The following is a 22418-nucleotide window of genomic DNA, read 5'->3' as shown; positions in this document are numbered from 1 at the left end:
ATATGGAATAAATGTGGAATAGGATGTTTAAAAAAATAGAAATAAAAAAAACATGTCCAAGTGTCCACAAATTGTTGTCCATATGTGTTAGTTTGTATATGGGATAACCATGGTGACTATCCACCCATCTTTTTTTCCCCTGCCAAGCTCAAGCTTGTGATTACATCATAGTTGCCATGCCACATGGCTGGTGCTGAAACAAAAAAAAAATGGTACCATGGATACACGCTTTACACTGAAACATTAACACTCTCACCTGGTACTTACCTGAGTTCTTTATCTTGTTCTATTTCTTGTGTATTTCCTTACATATTAATAGGCGCACCCTGGATATTTGAAATAGCTTTACTTTTCTCATAAGACATCTAGTAAGAAATGCATAAATCAAATAATTACACACAAAAAAAAAATGGCACTGGGGTAGTACAGCATCTAGCAAACGGGAGCCATTTTTGGTATTAAAAATCCACCAGTACACCAGACGGAGAGCGCAGTAGCAATCTGGCAGCATGGCTTAGAGTTCAGCAGCTAAATGGAGGCTTCCAGGAAGATGTCCCAGTAAACATGTCAAGAGTCTTTAATTATTTAAACAGAGAGTAACAAAGCCAATGATTCATCATAAATCTGGGCCAATCTCCCGTGACTGAAATAATGATATTAGATTAGATCAGATTGAACTTTATTGTCACTGTGCAGAGTACAATACAAAGGTAATGAAATGCAGGTAGCATCTAGCAAGAAGTGCAAATAACTATATATATATATATATATATATATATATATATATATATATATATATATATATATATATATACACACAGACAGACAGCAAATCATAAATTGACCTAAGTGCCTTCTGACTTCTAATGAATGGTCCTTTGTAGTGCAAACTAAAACAAAAACAAAGAAGATTAAATAAGACAAGATGTTCTTTTCCTGTTCTATCTTCACTTAGACGCAGCTCTACCTCTGCCATGTTAATCTGTATTCTATGTGAGTCTCAGGACACGCCTCAGTCTCCGCAGTGTTGTGATGCATCATATTCACGTAGCAGCAGCGGTGCTGAGAGAACGTGCTCGAGAAACAGTTCAGCGAGGAGAAATCGATTTATATATCAAATATTGGTCACATATTAATGCCCATTTTTTAAATATATGTAGATTTGAATATGAGTATATTTGAATATGAGTTTGAATATGTAAAAAAAACCCCAAAAAAACTATGCATCATGATACAAATGCCAACTTCTGATGCAAACTTTTTTATATCGATGCAGCACATCGTTAATTTTTATATCAATACTTTGATGCGAATTGCTGAAACTTCCCATTCCTGATATACATACCTATATATATATATATATATATATATATATGTATAAATATATAGTCCAGCATTAAGTAATAGGATGGGAAGAATAAAAAAAAAAAAAAAAAAAAAGAAGGCAGATAAATAAAAAGTATAAAGAGTATAAAATATAATTATATGTAAGGATATATATGAGAAATTTTTATTTATATCTATCTATCTATCTATCTATCTATCTATCTATCTATCTATCTATCTATCTATCTATCTATCTATCTACACATATGCACATATAAACACACATACATGCAGTGCATACAGGAAGTATTTAGAAAATCTTAAAATTTTCTTATGTTGCAACATGATCATTCAGAAAGACTTTTTTTTTCAGTAATTTACACTCAGTACACAATAATGACAAAGTAAAATGTCTATACTTTTTTTTGTATTATTATTATTATTTTATGAAAAAAATATAAATATCACGTACATAAGTACAACACTTGAAACTTAGCTCGGGTACCTTCCATTTCTTAAGTTCTTGCTGAGATGTTTCTACACCTTGATTAGATTCCACCCATGGAATGGTTTATTGATTGGACATCATGTGTAAAATATATATGTGTGTGTGTGTGTGTGTACATTATATACATATTATATATGTATACATAATATATATGTACATACACAAAAATGCAGGCATAGACAAAAAAGGCGAGCGACTATCAGGTGATTATCTAAAGAGATCATGAAGTGACTGTATAACATGGTAGTGCACATGACAGGAGTGCAAACATTATAAGTAATGTACAGTACAGGTATTCTAAAAATCAGTGTAGAAATGTACAGTCCCGAGAACAGGACGAGGCGTTAATGGTTATGTACATTTCAGCATCTAAGTTCAGGAGGCGGACCGCTTATGCTTCAAAATAGTAGTGACAAACCAGGCTTGTTCACTGCAGCTGAAACAGCTAATGTAAATGTGGAAGAAATTGTCATGACTTAATCACATGCCTTGACTGACTGTTCCTGGGCCAAAGGAAGGAATTATGAAATATCTTTTGATTTGTTTATTCATCTACACTTTTAGAACAAATTTGAGAACTTCACAGACTTCACAAAAACCTCTCAGCTTGTAGCAAGGGAGATAAATAAGAGTAGGGATAACCAGCATAAACATGACATGGCATGTATGTAAACACAGTGGCAAATTTCCAGCTCTGACATGCCATTACAGACCAGCTTGAGACCAGATGCCTTTAATGATACGTTCATTTCAAGTCTTTGTTATAATTTATGTTTTCCTTTGCTGGTGTTGAATGCATGCTGCATTAGGACTGAGTGAAGATAAAGGGCAGTGCTTGACCCACGAATGCGCAGTTGTTTGACTTATAACAACTGTAACCATAGTAACATAGAGTTGCAGTACCATACAGAGTGAGGCAGCGGTTGTAGACATGGCCTAATGACCTTTGTGAGCTAAATTGCTGTGTGTGGTTTAAATGATATACGATGAGTTTGTTAAACAGGCTGCGGCTCAAGATGAAATTGTAGAAGAAAATTAGAAATATAACTGGAAACAACACTAAGAATTAATCAACCAACAGCTTCATTCCACATAGTCCCCATTTGCTGTTATAAGAACCTCCAATTTTCTGGGAAGATGTTCTACTAGATTTTAGTGTGTGCTTGTGAAGATTGGTGCTTTTAGATACAAAGGTTTTAGTAAAGTCAGGTACTGATGTAGGTGAGGTGAGGAGGCCTGGGGTGCAGTCAGAACTCTGATTCATTCCAATGGTGTTTAATAGGGTTGAGGTCAGAGCTCTGCAGCAGGAGATCATCCACTCCAAACCATGTAAAGCATATCTTCATGAAACTGGCTTTGTGCTCAGGGGCATTGACATGCTGGAACAGGAATGGGCCTCCTAATTCAAGTCGAAGGAGAATCTAATTCTACCACATCCAAAGACACGCTATAATTATCTGCCTTCAGCTTTGCGGTAACAATTTGGGAACCTATGGCTGGAAATGTCAGGTGTCCCAATACTTTTGTCAGAATATATATATATATATATATATATATATATATATATATATATATATATATATATATATAGTTGTAATTAATGTATGATTTGCATTGATAAATAATTAATTTGATCAGATTACAAGCTTTTTCAAAATAGTCCATTAAGTGTAGCAGTATGTGCATCTGTGTTTCAAGTGCAAATAAGTGTGTGTTTGTGTGTGTGAGTGTGTGGGGTCAGGGCTGATCAGAACAAACTTCCTCCCTGAATTCTTTAAATATCTTTACATTTATTCATTGTTAATGCGATATCATTCACACATGCCTATCAGGTTTGCTTCTATTTACATGACGTGACACGCTTGAGGTTTATTTTTGTCCATTTAGCACTTGCTCCATCTGCTAAACACAAGGTGCAATCAAATCCCATGCTGCACCAGCTGATGATTATGATCACAAGGCTCCTAGTAGATGAGCAGGATTCTGGTGTATATGCAGTATATTGTATCTGATGTTGATGTTGAAATGTTACAGGAGTGGTTATATTTATCCCATTGTCTGCTGACATATTGACTCAGGATGGTAACTATATATATAGGGTCATGAATAGATGGATTGAAGAAGTCGAGGTAGAAGAGGATTGGCTTTCTAAATCTTTACTATTTGGGTCTTAGGGAAGGTTGGATCAATATGATGCTTTCAATTATGCACATAATATCAGAAAATTGATTCTGTGTAATCTTTGAAAAAATTCAAGAACAGATAGGAAAAACGTCCCTTTTAGGTCAAAAAGGTCATGAAAAATTAAGCGAGAGATTGTGCGATTATGCATCTGATGCACTATATGGGCAAAAGTATTGGTTTCCCAGGTCTGAAACACTGATTCAAGGACATATCATGGATTCACTTTCCAGACAGAACGTATTCAGTTGCTCAGTAACGGAACAAAAAAAAGTTGCCCACTAATAGTGTCTCATTTGTCTCACTCACGTAGGCCAAATTGTTCAAAAAGAGGGCATCATGGTGATTCAGTGGATATTGTTTCTAAGGTTCAGACTTTAGATCTGGTAATGAAACTGTAAAAATATCTTGAGTATAGGCACATTCAGCTTTTTGTCCTCATTAGATTATTATGACTGTTTCTTTTTTTGTTTTATTTTACTAATTTCGAATTTTATAAATATATTATGCTTATTACACAAGACAATGGAATATGCTTATTTCCTTTATGTATTTACAGTTGTGTTCAAAATTATTCAACCCCCACTGAAATTGATTGTTTTGGTCGGTTTGACATTGATTATGATCATTCAGTCATCCTGCTTACAATTAAATCAAAGAGGCACGTGTAGGTCAGACAAATATAACATAACATTTATAATGAAATAACCACAAATGTCTTTTCTGAGCTCACATCATTATCAGTTTTATTCAACCCCCAAGTGACATTCAATCTTAGTACTTAGTACAACATCCTTTTACAGTTATAACAGCTTTTAAACGTGAAGCATAGCTTGACACAAGTGTCTTGCAGCGATCTACGGGTATCTTCACCCATTCATCATGGGCAAAAGCCTCCAGTTCAGTCACATTCTTAGGCTTGCGCACTGCAACTGCTTTCTTTAAGTCCCACCAGAGGTTCTTAATCGGATTTAAGTCTGGTGACTGCGATGGCCACTTCAAAATGTTCCAGCCTTTAATCTGCAACCATGCTCTAGTGGACTTGGAGGTATGCTTGGGATCATTGTCCTGTTGAAAGGTCCAACGTCTTCCAAGCCTCAGGAATTTGAATTTGCGAATGATGCTTACTATGGTGTCTCTTGGTATGTTTAACATCTTTGCAATCTTCTTATAGCCATTGCCCTTCCTGTGAAGAGTAATCACCTGTTCTCTTGTCTTCCTGGACCATTCTCTTGACCTTACCATGTTTGTAACCACACCAGTAAATGTCTAGAAGGAGCTGAGTATCACAGTCATTTTAAAGCTGCCTAATTGGTGCTTATTAGGCTTTATTGCTGCTCCCTGATATCCACAGGTGTTTTCAATACCTGATTGAAAACACTTCATTGAACCTCTGTTCTTCAGAGTGGTAGTCTTTAAGGGGTTGAATAATTATGTCAATGAAGAATTCACAAAAGAAACATTTACTACTGTATTACAAAACTAATTGATGTCATTTTAGTTGCATATGGTTCTTTAAGAAGTCCTTGTAGGGTTTCATTCTGAATACAATTACAAATGTACACTAAATTCCCTAAAACCATTTACAGCATTGGGGGTTGAATAATTTTGAACACAACTGTATAAAAAAGAACAAAAGATTTCTGCCAATGCAATAGCGTTGGAATAGATTGCATTTGTCTATAAATAGGTAGCTTCAGTTAATTTTCACATCGACCATCAGAATGGAGAATAAACACTCTGTACACTTGTGGTAAACGGAAAAGCATCTCAGAGTGCATGACACTTTAAAACTTGATGCAGATGGGCTGCACCAGGGTTCTGCTTCTGCCAGCCATGAATGGAAATCTGAGACTGTAGTGTGCACAGATTTTCCACAGGGAAATTAAGCTGATCTGAAAAATTATTCTGATGTAGGGTCAGAATTTGGCAACAACAGTTTAAATCTATTGAAACAAGCTGCCTTGGTTCAACAGTCCAGGCTGGTGGAGGTGATGTAATGGTATGAGGATGTTTTCTTGCCACACTTTTAGGTCTCTTAATACCAATCAATCATTACTTGAATGTCACATTCTATTTAAGTATTGTTATTAATCATGTGTGAAACTCCATGGTCAAAACCTTTCTACCCAGTCACCTGATCTGAATTCAGTAGAACACATTTGGGATGTGGTAGAAGGAGTGATTCACAGCACCGGGAATATCTGTTTGATTTGTGTAATGTAGTCACCTCAGTATAAAGCAAGATCTCCACAAAATGTTTAACATCTTGTGGAATCCATACCATAAAAAACTGAAGCCCTAGCCAGTATTGTCCAACTGTTGCCACAGATTTGGAAGCACACAATTATATATAATGTCTTAATATTTTTTAAGCAATGCTGTTTCCATTTACTGAAACTAAAAGGCCAAAATCTGCTGCACAAAGCGAACTCTGTGAAAATGTGTTGTGCTGAGGTTGGAGTGGATACTCTTAAAGACCTGCACAGAGCTTTGGAATGAACTGAAGCACAGACTAAACCCCAAACCTCCTCAAATAACATCAGTGCCTGAAGTTTTTGCAGCTGACAGAACACAAATCTCCACAGCCATGCTTCACAAATCTAAAATGCCTTCAAAAGCAAATATGGAATAAATCTAGAATGGATTTTCAATATAGGCACATATATTTGTGATGGTCACATAGGCTTTTATTTCATGTCTGATATTTGTGTGCAAACGAATTCATCCACATTAGATATCCAACTAGCCGAATCAGCATGTTATGGATGATAGAAATGGATGCTAAATATGGTATTGGAACACAGCCATAGTAGTCTCTTACTGCTCTCAGTGCTTCCAACTTTGATTGATTCCTTGTCCTTGAGAAAGTTTTTTCCTCCCTTCAAATTCTGTAACATTGACATTTACAGCTTCTGGGAGTGAAATTACTCTGGAAACCAGCTCTGTCCTTTCCGTCTGTCCTTATGGCCCCAGGTTGTGCTAAAAGTGTGCAATTTTAAGCTGACACTTCATTCAAAATTGCCAGATCTAATAACTGCATCATTTTCATTTAAAGTAAGAAGGAATTTGTTAAATTCAAATGAGAAAATTAAAAAGATTGACCTAAAACCGAGCACGATTATAAAGATAAGGCAAAAAAAAGCACCACGTAGCAACTTTTTTAAAGCTCAAATTAAAATCACTTGATCTGATGCTGTATGTGACAACAAAGATTACTGTTTAGAAACCCCCCTAATAGAGGAGTTCAAGCTGTAAAAATGCACACACACACACACACACACACACACACACACACACACACACATATATATATATATATATATATATATATATATATATATATATATATATATATATATATATATTTTTTTTTTTTTTTATTTATAAAAGGTTTATTTAAAAAAAAGTGTACAATTTTGCATTAAAAGATTTCTGTTTTTCAGTCACATCACAGTTCCATCTGTTGTTGATGAGGCCATGCTAATGTTATGCTAATGCTAACACAATGACTCATTGTGTTCTGTTTAGCTTCATGAGGTAAGTGAAGTGTTTATCGCCCTTGTACAAGAGCTTTTTTAAAATCAGAATAAATCAGTGAAAGTGGACAGAAAGTGGCCTCGGGCAGTGCAGTGTGTCTACTCTCGCTTTTCATTAGTTCTGCACACTCCTGTTCTGTTTAATTTAGCAAGTGTGATGTATAATAATGAGCTAGTTAAAGTGAAAAAAAGTTATCTATCTATCTATCTATCTGTCTATCTATCTATCTATCTATCTATCTATCTATCTATCTATCTATCTATCTATCTATCTATCTATCTATCTATACCTATATTAATCAATCAATTCATTATAATTATTTAATATTTCTGTTAACATTTTGTCCCTGTGTGGTTTTGGGTCTAATGTCAGAATTACTGGCAACACAAATGATTGTAATGTGAGAGATCCTAACATGAGCGTATCGAAAAGCTTCAGGTGGGACACTATTTCAGGTAGAGAGTAAGGTATTAGTTTTTAAGAAGAACAGCTTTAAGGGTAGTTACAGCTGTAAGCTGACTCAGCATTTATATTAATGTATTAATTTATTTGTCTAATTCACAGTCACTTGGTAGAATGCTTGGAATGTCTGTGCATTACAATACCCTTGAGTTGAACAGATGAGTTTGTGCATTGTGTTTTTGTTACAGCTTTACCTTGTTACAAAACACTGAAACTGGAGACTCCTTCCATCCATCTGTCCTTATGCATGAGCATAGAAACAGTGCCGTATTAGATCGAGCACATTAATAAAAACAGTTTTTTATCACTGTAAAATGAAATAATGTACAGACTGAATGAATGTGAAACGATGTACAAGGACATTTGTGTTTTCCTCTGTGGCTTTAGTGTTGGATGTTGTTTTGGGGATTAGATACCTGTTTTCAAAAATGAATACTGAACTGTGTGTGTCTTAGAATAGACTGCAGACATCTGGAGGCTTTTAGCATGTAATGCAACCCAATACAAGGTCAGACTCACTTCAGCTAATAACCTCTTTCTCTTTCCCTCATTTACATTCACATTTCCATCTCCACATCTCCACATTCAGTTCTACATATCCATGTCTACACCTACATCTACACATTCATGTCTACACCTACATATCTACTTCTACAGTACACACTCACATCTACCCCTCCATATCTACACACTCAAATCTACACCTACATCTATTCCTCTACATTTACACATTCACATCCAAACCTCCACGTCCACACCTGCATCTACACATTTACTTCCATGTTTACACATTTATGTCTACACCTACATATCTACTTCTACATCTATTTACTCACATCTACACCTCCATGTCTACACCTGTATTTAAGTCTACATCCACACCATCTACCTCTACATTTACACATTTACCTCTGCCTCTCCACGTCTACACCTACATCTACATATCCACCACTACATCTACACATTCACATCTACGCCATGTCTACACCTATATTTAAGTCTACATCTACACACTCACATCTACACCATGTCTACATCTACACATCCACCACTACATCTACATTCACATCTACACCATGTCTACATCTACACCTACATCTATACCTCTAACTCTTTATTCACACATATACGTCTACATCTCCATGTCTACACCTACATCTTCACATCCACCACTACATCTACACACTCACATCTACACCATGTCTACATCTACACACTAACATCTACACCCACATCTATACCTCTAACTCTACATTTACACATTTACGTCTACATCTCCACGTCTACATTTCTAAGTCTACACCTACATCTACACATCCACCACTACATCTACACATTCACATCTACACCATGTCTACATCTACAACTACATCTATACCTCTAACTCTACCTTTACACATTTACGTCTACATCTCCATGTCTACACCTACATCTTCACATCCACCACTACATCTACACATTCACATCTACACCTACATCTATACCTCTAACTCTACCTTCACACATATACGTCTACATCTCCATGTCTACACCTACATCTTCACATCCACCACTACATCTACACACTCACATCTACACCATGTCTACATCTACACACTAACATCTACACCCACATCTATACCTCTAACTCTACATTTACACATTTACGTCTACATCTCCACGTCTACATTTCTAAGTCTACACCTACATCTACACATCCACCACTACATCTACACATTCACATCTACACCATGTCTACATCTACACCTACATCTATACCTCTAACTCTTTATTCACACATTTACATTTACATCTCCAAGTCTACACCTACATCTACACATCCACCACTACATCTACATCTACACATTCACATCTACACCTACATCTATACCTCTAACTCTACCTTTACACATTTACGTCTACATCTCCATGTCTACATACATCTTCACATCCACCACTACATCTATACATTCACCTCTACACCATGTCTACATCTACACCTACATCTATACCTCTAACTCTACCTTTACACATTTACGTCTACATCTCCATGTCTACACATACATCTTCACATCCACCACTACATCTACATCTACATCTACACATCTACCATGTCTACATCTACACCTACATCTATACCTCTAACTCTACATTTACACATTTACGTCTACATCTCACGTCTACACCTACATCTACACATTCACATCTACACCATGTCTACACCTATATTTAAGTCTAAATTTATACACTCACATCTACACCTACATTTATACCTACATCTATACCACATTCACGTCTACATCTCCACATTTAAACCTATATCTACATCTACATCTACACGTCTACATTTAAATATCTACTTCTTAATCTACGTAATCACATCTACATCTCCACATCTAGATTTACACATGTATGTCTACATCCCCATGTCTACATCTACACATCCACTTCTACATCTCCAAGTCTATACCTTCATCTAAACATTCACTTCTACATCTACATATCTACTTCTACAGCTACACATTCACATATACATCTCCATCTACACATCTCCACGCCCTTCATCTACATTTACATCTACACATCTACCATGTCTACATCTGCACTACTTTTACACAAGCTGCAGAAGTAAGAACAAATTACCTGTTAAAACAGGAAACTCACTTCTACATCTACATATTTTACATTTACATCTACAAATCTAGATCTTCTATTACACATCCATATCTACACATCCAGACATTTACTCATCATGATTCAGCAGAAAACATTTCCCCACCCCAATCAGATCTTTTCACAGACACAGACTATTTCTGTATTTCTGTCTGTCTGCATGTCCCCCCTCCAGAGGAAATTGGAAAATTGGCTCACACATGCTTAGTGTTGGTCAGAGGACGTTTGGATTTGCTGCTTCATATGTACTCACCTCATTTGCATAAAATAATAATAATAATAATAATTTATTCAAATGTCACTGAAATTGCAGTTTGGTGTCTCATACATTCTTTTTCTGATAAAGCAGCAGTCCGACTATATAAAATAAAACCAATAAAATATAAGACCATTAAAATAAAGACCAATTGGAAAAAAAACGGCAGTTCACAAAAAGACTCACATTTGCATTGCACTGAATCCACCAAAACCTGTGCTTCAAACTTTGTGCCAACATTTTAGAATACCAAGTAAATCAATATACACAATATGGACAAATGTATTGGGACACTTTTTTCCCCAACCATATGTAGTTTTTATTTTTCCAAACTGTCTAACTGTTTTTATTACTGTCTTTGGATGCAGTAGCATGACATTTTCCCTTCACGTAAACTGGGAGACCCAAAACTATTCCAGTATGACAATGCCTTTGTGCACAAAGCCAGCTCCATGGAGATATACTTTGCATAGTTTTTAGTAGAAAATCTCCTGCTACAGAGCTCTGACCTTAACCTTATTGGTCACCTTTGAACGAATTGGATGAATTGAAATGCTGACTGCATCCCAGGCCTCCTCACCTTACCTACATTAGTACCTGACTCTAGTACCTGACAAAATCTAGAGGATAATTTTCCCAGAAGAGTGGAGGGAATTATAAAAGCAAATTGGAACTAAATATGTAATACGATGCACAAAAAGCACATGCCATACTTATGACCAGGTGTCTGCAAACCTTTCTCAATATATATATATATATATATATATATATATATATATATATATATATATATATATATATATTTTTATTTAATAATTTTTTTACTGCTGTTTTTTTACCTGAACAAACCCGAAATTTCCACAACCCTGCCCCAAAATCTAGTGGAAGCGCCAGCGCTGGAAAGTGGAGCTTATTATAACAGCAAATAAAAGCAAAAAACTAAATATGACATGCAAATTCACACACAGGATTGTTGATCATGCAAAGGTAATAAATACATTTTATCCTATTATCAATAATTGGATTTATTTTTTTGCATTGGCAGGCCACATATAATGTAAACTCTAAGACCGTATGTATTAAGTGATTTAATTTAAGACTAAGGCAGGGAGAAAGATGTAGCCTCTTTGTCATCCTCTTCCATCCACTCTGCCGCTGTTCGCCCAGAGAACTACGTATCTAATCGGCTTGGCTTGTTGCCATGGAAACTCCTCAGTGTGTGTGAGAGAGAGAGCAGCAGGTTGTGTGCCTTTGAGATAGATGCTTCTTTTGTTTGAGGGTTTACAGACATGACGAAGAGACCGCTCAGCTCTGGGTTCTGATTCTGACTTGTACGTGAAGCAGTTTTATTTCCCCAGCCTTAACTGTGCAATGTCTGCCCCAGATGAAGACTCTGGACGCCAGTGGTGTTTAAACGGATGATTTCTTAGTGTTACAGTGAAAACCTGAATTGCTCCTTATACAGTTCAATTGTAATGCTTCAGCATACAAAGCTATTTTAGTGCAACACAAGTCCAACTTTGTGGCGACAGTTTAGAAAAGAAACACATAAGTCTGCCATCTTCACATAAATTTGGCCAGAGGATAAGAGAGGATGCTCCTTGTCCTCCCCAGATGTGCACCTCTTTGCAATAAATATATAATCAAAGTTAATACTATACCAAAAGAAGCACAGTCTTAAGGGTGTTCATCTTATACTACAGCAACATTGAATGTACAATTATGGACAAATGTTTTGGGACTACTGACCTTTTTCTGGTGATTCTTCCCCAAACTGTTACCACAAAATTGGAGTGACACAATTGTACAGAATATTTTCCTTTCAGTGGAATTAGGAGACCCAAACGTGTTCCAGCATGACAACGCCCCTGTACACAAAGCCAACTCCATGAAGATGTACTTTACATGGGTTGGAGTGGAAGATCTTGAGTGGCTTGCTTAGAGCATTGAAATGCTGCTATTGATCACCTTTGGGAAGAATGTGAACACTGACTGCACCCCAGGCCTCCTCACCTCACCTACATCACTACCTGACTTTACTAACACCCTTGTAGCTGAATTAACACACAGAATCTCCACAGAATTTAGTGCAACATCTTCCCAGAGGTGTGGAGGTTATTAGAACAGGTTATTCATCCCAAAGGTGAGGTCACAGCTCTATAGCAGGCCACTCAAAATCTTCCACTTCATCCAATTAACTCCATATCTTTACTTTGTGCACATGGGATTTGATTTGCTAGAACAGGTTTGGAAACCGAATATTGCTGGAAAAGTCCCAATGCTTTTGTCCATCTATTTTTTTTTTTCTTTTCTTTTCTTTTCTTTTCTTTTCTTTTTTTGACAGTGCATCCGGATCACAGCGTGTCACTTTTTTTTTTTTTTTACATTTTGTTATGTTACAGCCTCATTCCAAAATGGATGAAATTCATTATTTTCCTCAAAATTCTTCAAACAATAACCCATACTGACAATGTGAAAAGTGTGTTTGAAATCTTTGCAAATGTATTAAAAATAAAACAGTACATAAGTGTTCATAACCTTTGCTTAATACTCTGTTAAAGCACCTTTAGCACCGATTACAGCCTGGAGTATGATGCTAAAATGATGCTTGGCACCCATTTTTGTGCAGTTTCTCATAATCTTCTTTGCAGAACCTCTCAAGCTCCATCAAGTTGGATGGGAGCGTCAGTGCACAGCCATTTTTTAGATTTCTCCAGAGATGTTTAATTGGCTTCAAGTCTGGGCTCTGGCTGAGCCACTCAAGGACATTCACAGAGTCCCAAAGCCACTCCTTTGTTATCTTGACTGTGTGCTTGGGTCGTTGTCCTGTTGGAAGATAAACAGTCACCCCATTCTGAGGTTAAGAGCAGTCTGGAGCAGGTTTTTTTTATCAAGGATGAATCTGCACATTGCTGCATTCATCTTTCCCTCGATCCTGACCCGTCTTTCAGTTCCTGCTACTAAAAACATCCCCACAGCATGATGCTGCCTCCACCATGCTTCACTGTAGGGATGGTATTGGCCAGGTGATAAGCGCTGCCTGGTTTGTTTCTTCTTCAGGTGCCTTTTGTCAAACTCCAGATGGGCTGTACATCAGGTGCCTGTAACTGAGAAATGGCTTCCATCTGGCCACTGTACCATACAGGCCTGATTGGTGGAGTGCTATAGAGATGGTTGTTCTTTTGGAAGGTTTTGCTCTCTCCACAGAGGGGAACACTAGAGCTCTTTCAGAGTGACCAGCAGGTTCTTGTTCACCTCCCTGACTAAAGAACTTCTTCCCCTGATCACTCAGTTTGACGGGTGGCCCGCTCTAGGAAGAGTCCTGGTGCTTCCAAACTTCTTCCATTTACAGATAGTGGAAGCCACTGTGCTCATTGGGACCTTCAATGCTGTAGAAATGTTTCTGTACCTTTCCCCAGATCTGTGCCTCGATACAATCCTGTCTCAGAGGTCTACAGACAGTTCCTTGGACTTTATGGTTTGGTTTGTGCTTTGACATGCACTGTTAACTGTGGGACCTTTTATATAGACAGGTGTGTGTCTTTTCAAATCATGTCCAATCAACTGAATTTACCACAGGTGGCTTCATTTAATTGTAGAAATATCTCAAGGATGATCAGTGAACACAGGATGCAATTTTAAGTGTCATGGCAAAGGATGTGAGTACTCATGTACATGATTTTTTTTTTCTTTTGAATAAATTTGCAGATTTTAAACCACCGCCTTTCACGTTGTCATTATGGGGTATTGTCTGTTGAATTTTGAGGAAAGTAATGAAATGAATCCATTTTGGAATGAGGCTGTTACATAACAAAATGTGGAAAAAGTCGCTGTGAATACTTTCTGGATGCACTGTATACACTGACTGGTGAATTAGAGTGTGTGAAGGCGGGGAGTGTGCACACCCAGGAGCATTTTCACTGATAAGGTTCTTGAGCCTTATCTTTTGGACACATTCGCTGTTTTGAGCCGACTATAAACACTGCAGACAAAAGCGGAAAGCAGTAAATATATTCTTTCATATTGTGAGTAATATATATATTTTCCTTTTTTACGATTGTCCTCTACTTGCTTGTGTCATGAGTGATGGAAAGAAAGAGGGAGGGAGAGAAAGATATAAATAAGACTCGCAGTTGAAAACTGTCAGGTTATGACTGCGTGCCTGAGTGTGAAATAAGCATTTTATAGTGGTGTGTGTGTGTGTGTACTCTTTCAAGGTAACTCCAGGAAAGAAAATAGAACAGTGAGAAATGTATAAATTTCTGCATTCGTTAAATTCAACAAATCATTAGATTTGTGTGCGTGTGTGTTTGTTTGAGTAGGTAAGGCAGAGGAAAGTGGTGTCATGGAGATGGAGCTCCCCGTTCCCCTCAACATTCGGATCAGCAACATCACCTGCGACTCCTTTAAGATCTGCTGGGAAATGGACCCTCGCACCAAAGAGAAGATCACGCACTACTTCATCGACCTGAACAAGAAGGAGAACAAAAGCTCCAATCAGTTCAAACACAAGGTGAGGCGTGTTGATTCACGGTAAAAGAGATCAACACATGCGTATTTTCAATTCATCCCAATAGTTTAAATCGTTGGAATCAAATCGGCAAAATGATGGACGAAATATTGGGACGTTTGACTTTTCCAGTCGCATGTGTATCTTCCCAAACTGTTAGCACAAAGTCGGAGGCACACAATTGTATAGGATGTCTTTAGATGTGGTAGCATGAAATTTTCCCTTCACTTTGAACTTGGAGACCCAGACCTGTTTACATTTACATTTGTGGCATTTAGCAGACGCCCCTTGTCCAGAGCGACATACAGAAGTGCTCTATCAATGAATACATTTACACTGGTGTGCTAGGTGGTGCATCTGATACAAGTTGGCAGTGTATCGCAATGCATCATTTCAACATATTTGCTTTAGTAAAAAAACGATTTATTTATGTATCATTTTTAGCAGATGCGCTGTATTTTATTACTTGAAAAGTGACCAATAATCTGTGACCAATATTTGATATGTAGATCCATTTCTCCTCGCAAAACAATTTCTCGAGGCGCGTTCTCTCAGCACCGCTGCTGCTAAGTGAATATGACTCATCACAACACTACGAAGGCCGAGGCGTGTCCTGAGAGTCACATAGAAAAACAGATTAACATGGCAGAGGTAGAGCTGCATCTTTTTGGAAACAGGACAGGAAAAGAACATCTGGTTTTATTTCATCTTATTTATTTTTGCACTACAATATCCTGATTGTGAAAGGGCCATAAATTAGAAGTCAGAAAGCGCTTAGGTAAATTGATGATTTGCTGTCTGTCTGAACCAAAGAAATAAAAGCGAACTATCAGTACCATATTGAATTGCATATGCATCGCAATAGAGGTGAATTGTATCGCATCGGTAGCTGCTTCATATGTGTCTTTAATGTATCGTATTGTTGGCTATGCATCGAGATGTGAATCGCATCAGCCTCAGTTATGGATATGCAGATCACATCTGGAGACCGCTGAATGTTTTCTTCTTATTGTCCCATTCTCACTGACACCTTTTTCTAAGTGATTAATGCCATATTATGGTTCTTTGTTTCTCTTTAGTCCTTCAATGTGAATCTCTCATCTCTTTTATCCAGGACGTTCCCACTAAACTGGTGGCCAAGGCCGTGCCGTTGCCGATGACCGTGCGGGGCCATTGGTTCCTGAGCCCGAGAACCGAGTACACAGTCTCTGTGCAAACCGCGTCCAAGCAGAGCGATGGAGACTACGCCGTGTCTGAATGGAGCGATATTGTGGAATTCTGCACTGCAGGCAATCTACATTCACCTTCATCCTTCACCTTCATGAGACCTGAGATGTTGTATGGTTTAGAGACAGTGACATGAATTAAAAGAGGAGGTGGAGCTGGAGGTAGCAGAGCTGAAGATGTTGAGGTTTTCGTTGGGAGTGAAGACGATGGACAGGATTAGAAATGAGTTTATTAGAGGGACAGCGCATGTAGGACATTTTGGAGACAAGGTGAGGGAGGCGAGATTGAGATGGTTTGGACATGTGCAGAGGAGGAACATGGGGTATATCTGTAGGAGAATGCTGAGGATGGAGCCACCAGGAAGGATGAGAAGAGGAAGGCCAAGGAGGAGGTTTATGGATGTGGTGAGGGAAGACATGCAGGTAGTTGGTGTGACAGAGGCAGATGTAGAGGAGTTGGAGACGGATGATCCTCTGTGGTGACCCCTAATGGGAAAAGCCGAAAGAAGAAGAAGACTAAGTCGAATATCTTACTTTTTACTCAACTACACTTTGTAAATTCACTCGTTCCTTTTTATTTGAGTGGATAAAAATTGTCAAGCAACCAATCAGTGTAGAGCGCGCACTGTGTTAAACTCGTCTTGATTGGTGCTTGGTGGTATCTACTTACAGCAACATACAGTTCAGATGGAATGAGGAATAAATGATGGAAGAAAGTCCTGACTCTGACTTGACACAACACACCTTTTTGCATGTTTTTTTTTTTAAGTAGTTTAAAAATGTTTTGGGCTCATGATAATTTGAATAGATATCAATCAGTGTTTGACTAATTAACATCAGTCTTTAAATAGATCAGTGTGCTGAGAGTCACATTAGGGTATTTTGTACATAAACAGTTGATTAAGCAAAGAGTCTTGTAAAAAAAAATTATAATAGGAGCATTATAGCCATAATAAATCATAGTACTTTGGATACTTAAGTATATTTACTGGCAAATACTTTTGCACTTTTATTCAAGTGGCGGTTCAAAAGGAGCACTTTTACTGGAGTCATATTTTAACAAGTGTATCTCTGCTTTAACTCAACTACAGGGTTTGTGTACTTCATCCACCACTGTACATAACCGATGAAAAGTATGTGTTTTTTCTTTCAGATTACTCCCCTGTGCATCTGAATCAGCTGCTCCAGAAGGCTGAGGTTATCGCCGGCAGGATGCTCCCCTTCTCTGTCTTCTACCGTAATCAGAACCAAGAGTACTTTGACTACTGCCGGTGAGACTGACACCATAATACACACACACTAACAGTTAAACCACAGTTTGACACGTTGACACAGGGCTACAATAGGGCTGAACACAAACATCATGTTGTGCAAATATGTATGCTTTATGCAAATGTATGTTTATTATTAGTGAAACCAAACTCATCATAAAGCATGAAGACAAAATATTCTTGTACTTGTATTTAAGGCGATTTAAATTGCGTAATTTATCAGGACACCAAACGGAACGTTTGCTAGGTTTCCACACGGACGGTTAACAAGTTGATACCGGAGAAACTGTACCTCTTCTAACTTTCATACGGATTACATAATTGGAGAATATTTGTTTTCGATGTGAACTGGTTTATGTAAAAGACATTTCAAGTTTTCTATACATACATTTATTATTTCTGTGAGGAAAATATTCACTGAGTTTCAGGTTGTTTTATATAAGCACAGCGCTTTGTTATCATGAGTGTATACAAATAAAAGTAGACCCTTTACAGATTCGAATGATGTATTGCTCTTATATGTACGATCACAAAAGGCAGTAATATGTTTGTTTTGCCATTATAAGCCGTTAAAAATGACACAAAACGCGCTGGCGCGTTTGTCGACCCCAGAGGGTTAATTGTGTGAATCATGGGAGATTTTGATCTTAAATTTGAGACTTAAACACATCAATAAAACAAATGTTTACCGAATAAAAAATTTTTATGGTAGAGTTTATTTATTTATTGTATATCTGAAAGGGCGTTGTGAATGAATGTGTGATGCACTGTAGGTTTTAATTTCGCCTCTAGTTATTTATTTATGTATTCATATATTTTTTTTAAATTGTCGAACAGAAATTCGCGCTGCATTAATTGCGCGTTAATAAAATTTAGTGGCGTTAAAATAAATTTGCGTTTGAATTTTGACAGCCCTAAAAAAAATACATAATTAAAAAAAATTATATATATATATTTTATTTATCTAAATTTCAAATTTTGTTACCTAATGAATGTATCTAGGCTAAACATCCAACATATAGAAGACAAGCAGAGAAAATATGATGATGATCAGGTGATCAGGAATGTTTCTCTACTCAGTCATGTTTGCATCGCTGATTTTCTCTCTCATCCACGTTAACCCCAGACTTCTTGTTGCCTTCTGTCTTGCTCGTTGTTCGCTTCGTAAACTAGCCTTCATCTGTGGTGTAAAAGCCAGGAAATGATACACCAATATTAGATTGAAAAAGCAGTGCAATGACAGGAAATATGTTGATTGGCTAAAAACGGGGCGAAATGACAAGAAAAAATAGTGACATTTCACCAAATTAATAGATTAAAACTAAAATAACGAACCTGGATTGAAAATGTAATAAGTAGAAAGTACAGATATTTGTGTTAAGAATTTAATGAGTGAAAGTAAAAAGAAAAATAAATAGTGAAGTAAAGTACTGATACTAGAAAAATCTACTTAAAATCTACAGTAATGAATTATTTGTAGTTCGTAATTTCCACCTCTGCTGTATTTTACATGTTACAAGGAAAATCCTCTTACTACCTACTTACATAAGGAAAAACAGAAAACAAGTTGACTCAGTCAGGTGTACCTACTTCATGATGGTTTGTGGCGTATACAGGGAGTGCAGAATTATTAGGCAAGTTGTATTTTTGAGGATTAATTTTATTTGAGGATTTAATTTGAACAACAACCATGTTCTCAATGAACACAAAAAACTCATTAATATCAAAGCTGAATATTTTTGGAAGTAGTTTTTAGTTTTAGCTATTTTAGGGGGATATCTGTGTGTGCAGGTGACTATTACTGTGCATAATTATTAGGCAACTTAACAAAAAACAAATTCATACCCATTTCAATTATTTATTTTTACCAGTGAAACCAATATAACATCTCAACATTCACAAATATACATTTCTGACATTCAAAACCAAACAAAACAAATCAGTGACCAATATAGCCACCTTTCTTTGCAAGGACACTCAAAAGCCTGCCATCCATGGATTCTGTCAGTGTTTTGATCTGTTCACCATCAACATTGCGTGCAGCAGCAACCACAGCCTCCCAGACACTGTTCAGAGAGGTGTACTGTTTTCCTCCTTGTAAATCGCACATTTGATGATGGACCACAGGTTCTCAATGGGGTTCAGATCAGGTGAACAAGGAGGCCATATCATTAGATTTTCTTCTTTTATACCCTTTCTTGCCAGCCACGCTGTAGAGTACTTGGACGTGTGTGATGGAGCATTGTCCTGCATGAAAATCATGTTTTTCTTGAAGGATGCAGACTTCTTCCTGTACCACTGCTTGAAGAAGGTGTCTTCCAGAAACTGGCAGTAGGACTGGGAGTTCAGCTTGACTCCATCCTCAACCCGAAAAGGCCCCACAAGCTCATCTTTGATGATACCAGCCCAAACCAGTACTCCACCTCCACCTTGCTGGCGTCTGAGTCGGACTGGAGCTCTCTGCCCTTTACCAATCCAGCCACGGGCCCATCCATCTGGCCCATCAAGACTCACTCTCATTTCATCAGTCCATAAAACCTTAGAAAAATCAGTCTTGAGATATTTCTTGGCCCAGTCTTGACGTTTCAGCTTGTGTGTCTTGTTCAGTGGTGGTCGACTTTCTGCCTTTCTTACCTTGGCCATGTCTCTGAGTATTGCACACCTTGTGCTTTTGGGCACTCAGTGATGTTGCAGCTCTGAAATATGGCCAAACTGGTGGCAAGTGGCATCTTGGCAGCTGCACGCTTGACTTTTCTCAGTTCACGGGCAGTTATTTTGCGCCTTGGTTTTCCACACGCTTCTTGCGACCCTGTCGACTATTTTGAATGAAACGCTTGATTGTTCGATGATCACGCTCAGAAGCTTGGCTATTTTAAGACTGCTGCATCCCTCTGCAATATATCTCACTATTTTTGACTTTTCTGAGCCTGTCAAGTCCTTCTTTTGACCCATTTTGCCAAAGGAAAGGAAGTTGCCTAATAATTATGCACACCTGATATAGGGTGTTGATGTCATTAGACCACACCCTTCTCATTACAGAGATGCACATCACCTAATATGCTTAATTGGTAGTAGGCTTTCCAGCCTATACAGCTTGGAGTAAGACAACATGCATAACGAGGATGATGTGGTCAAAATACTCATTTGCCTAATAATTCTGCACTCCTGTATATGTATATAGCATGATAGAACATCATAGCTAAAATAAATAGTGAAGTAAAGTACTGATACTAGAAAATCTACTTAAAATCTACAGTAATGAATTATTTGTAGTTCGTAATTTCCACCTCTGCTGTATTTTACATGTTACAAGGAAAATCCTCTTACTACCTACTTACATAAGGAAAAACAGAAAACAAGTTGACTCAGTCAGGTGTACCTACTTCATGATGGTTTGTGGCGTATACAGGAGTGCAGAATTATTAGGCAAGTTGTATTTTGAGGATTAATTTTATTTGAGGATTAATTTGAACAACAACCATGTTCTCAATGAACACAAAAACTCATTAATATCAAAGCTGAATATTTTTGGAAGTAGTTTTAGTTTTAGCTATTTTAGGGGATATCTGTGTGTGCAGGTGACTATTACTGTGCATAATTATTAGGCAACAACAAAAACAAATTCATACCCATTTCAATTATTTATTTTTACCAGTGAAACCAATATAACATCTCAACATTCACAAATATACATTTCTGACATTCAAAACCAAACAAAACAAATCAGTGACCAATATAGCCACCTTTCTTTGCAAGGACACTCAAAAGCCTGCCATCCATGGATTCTGTCAGTGTTTTGATCTGTTCACCATCAACATTGCGTGCAGCAGCAACCACAGCCTCCCAGACACTGTTCAGAGAGGTGTACTGTTTTCCTCCTTGTAAATCGCACATTTGATGATGGACCACAGGTTCTCAATGGGGTTCAGATCAGGTGAACAAGGAGGCCATATCATTAGATTTTCTTCTTTTATACCCTTTCTTGCCAGCCACGCTGTAGAGTACTTGGGCGTGTGTGATGGAGCATTGTCCTGCATGAAAATCATGTTTTTCTTGAAGGATGCAGACTTCTTCCTGTACCACTGCTTGAAGAAGGTGTCTTCCAGAAACTGGCAGTAGGACTGGGAGTTCAGCTTGACTCCATCCTCAACCCGAAAAGGCCCCACAAGCTCATCTTTGATGATACCAGCCCAAACCAGTACTCCACCTCCACCTTGCTGGCGTCTGAGTCGGACTGGAGCTCTCTGCCCTTTACCAATCCAGCCACGGGCCCATCCATCTGGCCCATCAAGACTCACTCTCATTTCATCAGTCCATAAAACCTTAGAAAATCAGTCTTGAGATATTTCTTGGCCCAGTCTTGACGTTTCAGCTTGTGTGTCTTGTTCAGTGGTGGTCGACTTTCTGCCTTTCTTACCTTGGCCATGTCTCTGAGTATTGCACACCTTGTGCTTTTGGGCACTCAGTGATGTTGCAGCTCTGAAAT

At 37.7% G+C, this 22418-nt stretch overlaps 2 protein-coding genes across 3 annotated transcripts in view; one reads left to right on the top strand and one right to left on the bottom strand.

The window, feature by feature from the left end:
• phyhipla (phytanoyl-CoA 2-hydroxylase interacting protein-like a) overlaps positions 1-22418 on the top strand; it is a 26457-nt gene that overhangs the window by 1905 nt on the left and 2134 nt on the right. The window contains exons 1-4 of one of the 2 annotated variants that reach the window (XM_046855232.1): positions 14761-14950; positions 15248-15438; positions 16550-16724; positions 17815-17932. In XM_046855232.1, coding sequence (XP_046711188.1) covers positions 15271-15438; positions 16550-16724; positions 17815-17932 — 461 coding nt within the window. In that variant the 5' untranslated portion in view covers positions 14761-14950; positions 15248-15270. Of the gene's footprint in view, positions 1-14760; positions 14951-15247; positions 15439-16549; positions 16725-17814; positions 17933-22418 lie in introns of those variants that run through there. The other variant, XM_046855231.1, reaches the window with a different exon arrangement.
• LOC124389763 (protein FAM13A-like) overlaps positions 18848-22418 on the bottom strand; it is a 19344-nt gene continuing 15773 nt past the window's right edge. Inside the window, exon 11 of the mRNA XM_046855235.1 lies at positions 18848-19112. The gene's annotated coding sequence lies outside the window, so the exon portion shown is untranslated. The remainder of the gene's footprint in view (positions 19113-22418) is intronic.

The sequence above is a fragment of the Silurus meridionalis genome, chromosome 8 (assembly GCF_014805685.1).
Source record: "Silurus meridionalis isolate SWU-2019-XX chromosome 8, ASM1480568v1, whole genome shotgun sequence".
Taxonomy (NCBI): Eukaryota; Metazoa; Chordata; class Actinopteri; order Siluriformes; family Siluridae; genus Silurus; species Silurus meridionalis.
Note: the sequence above shows the minus strand (reverse complement) of the source record. Positions and strands in the feature narration are given on the sequence as shown.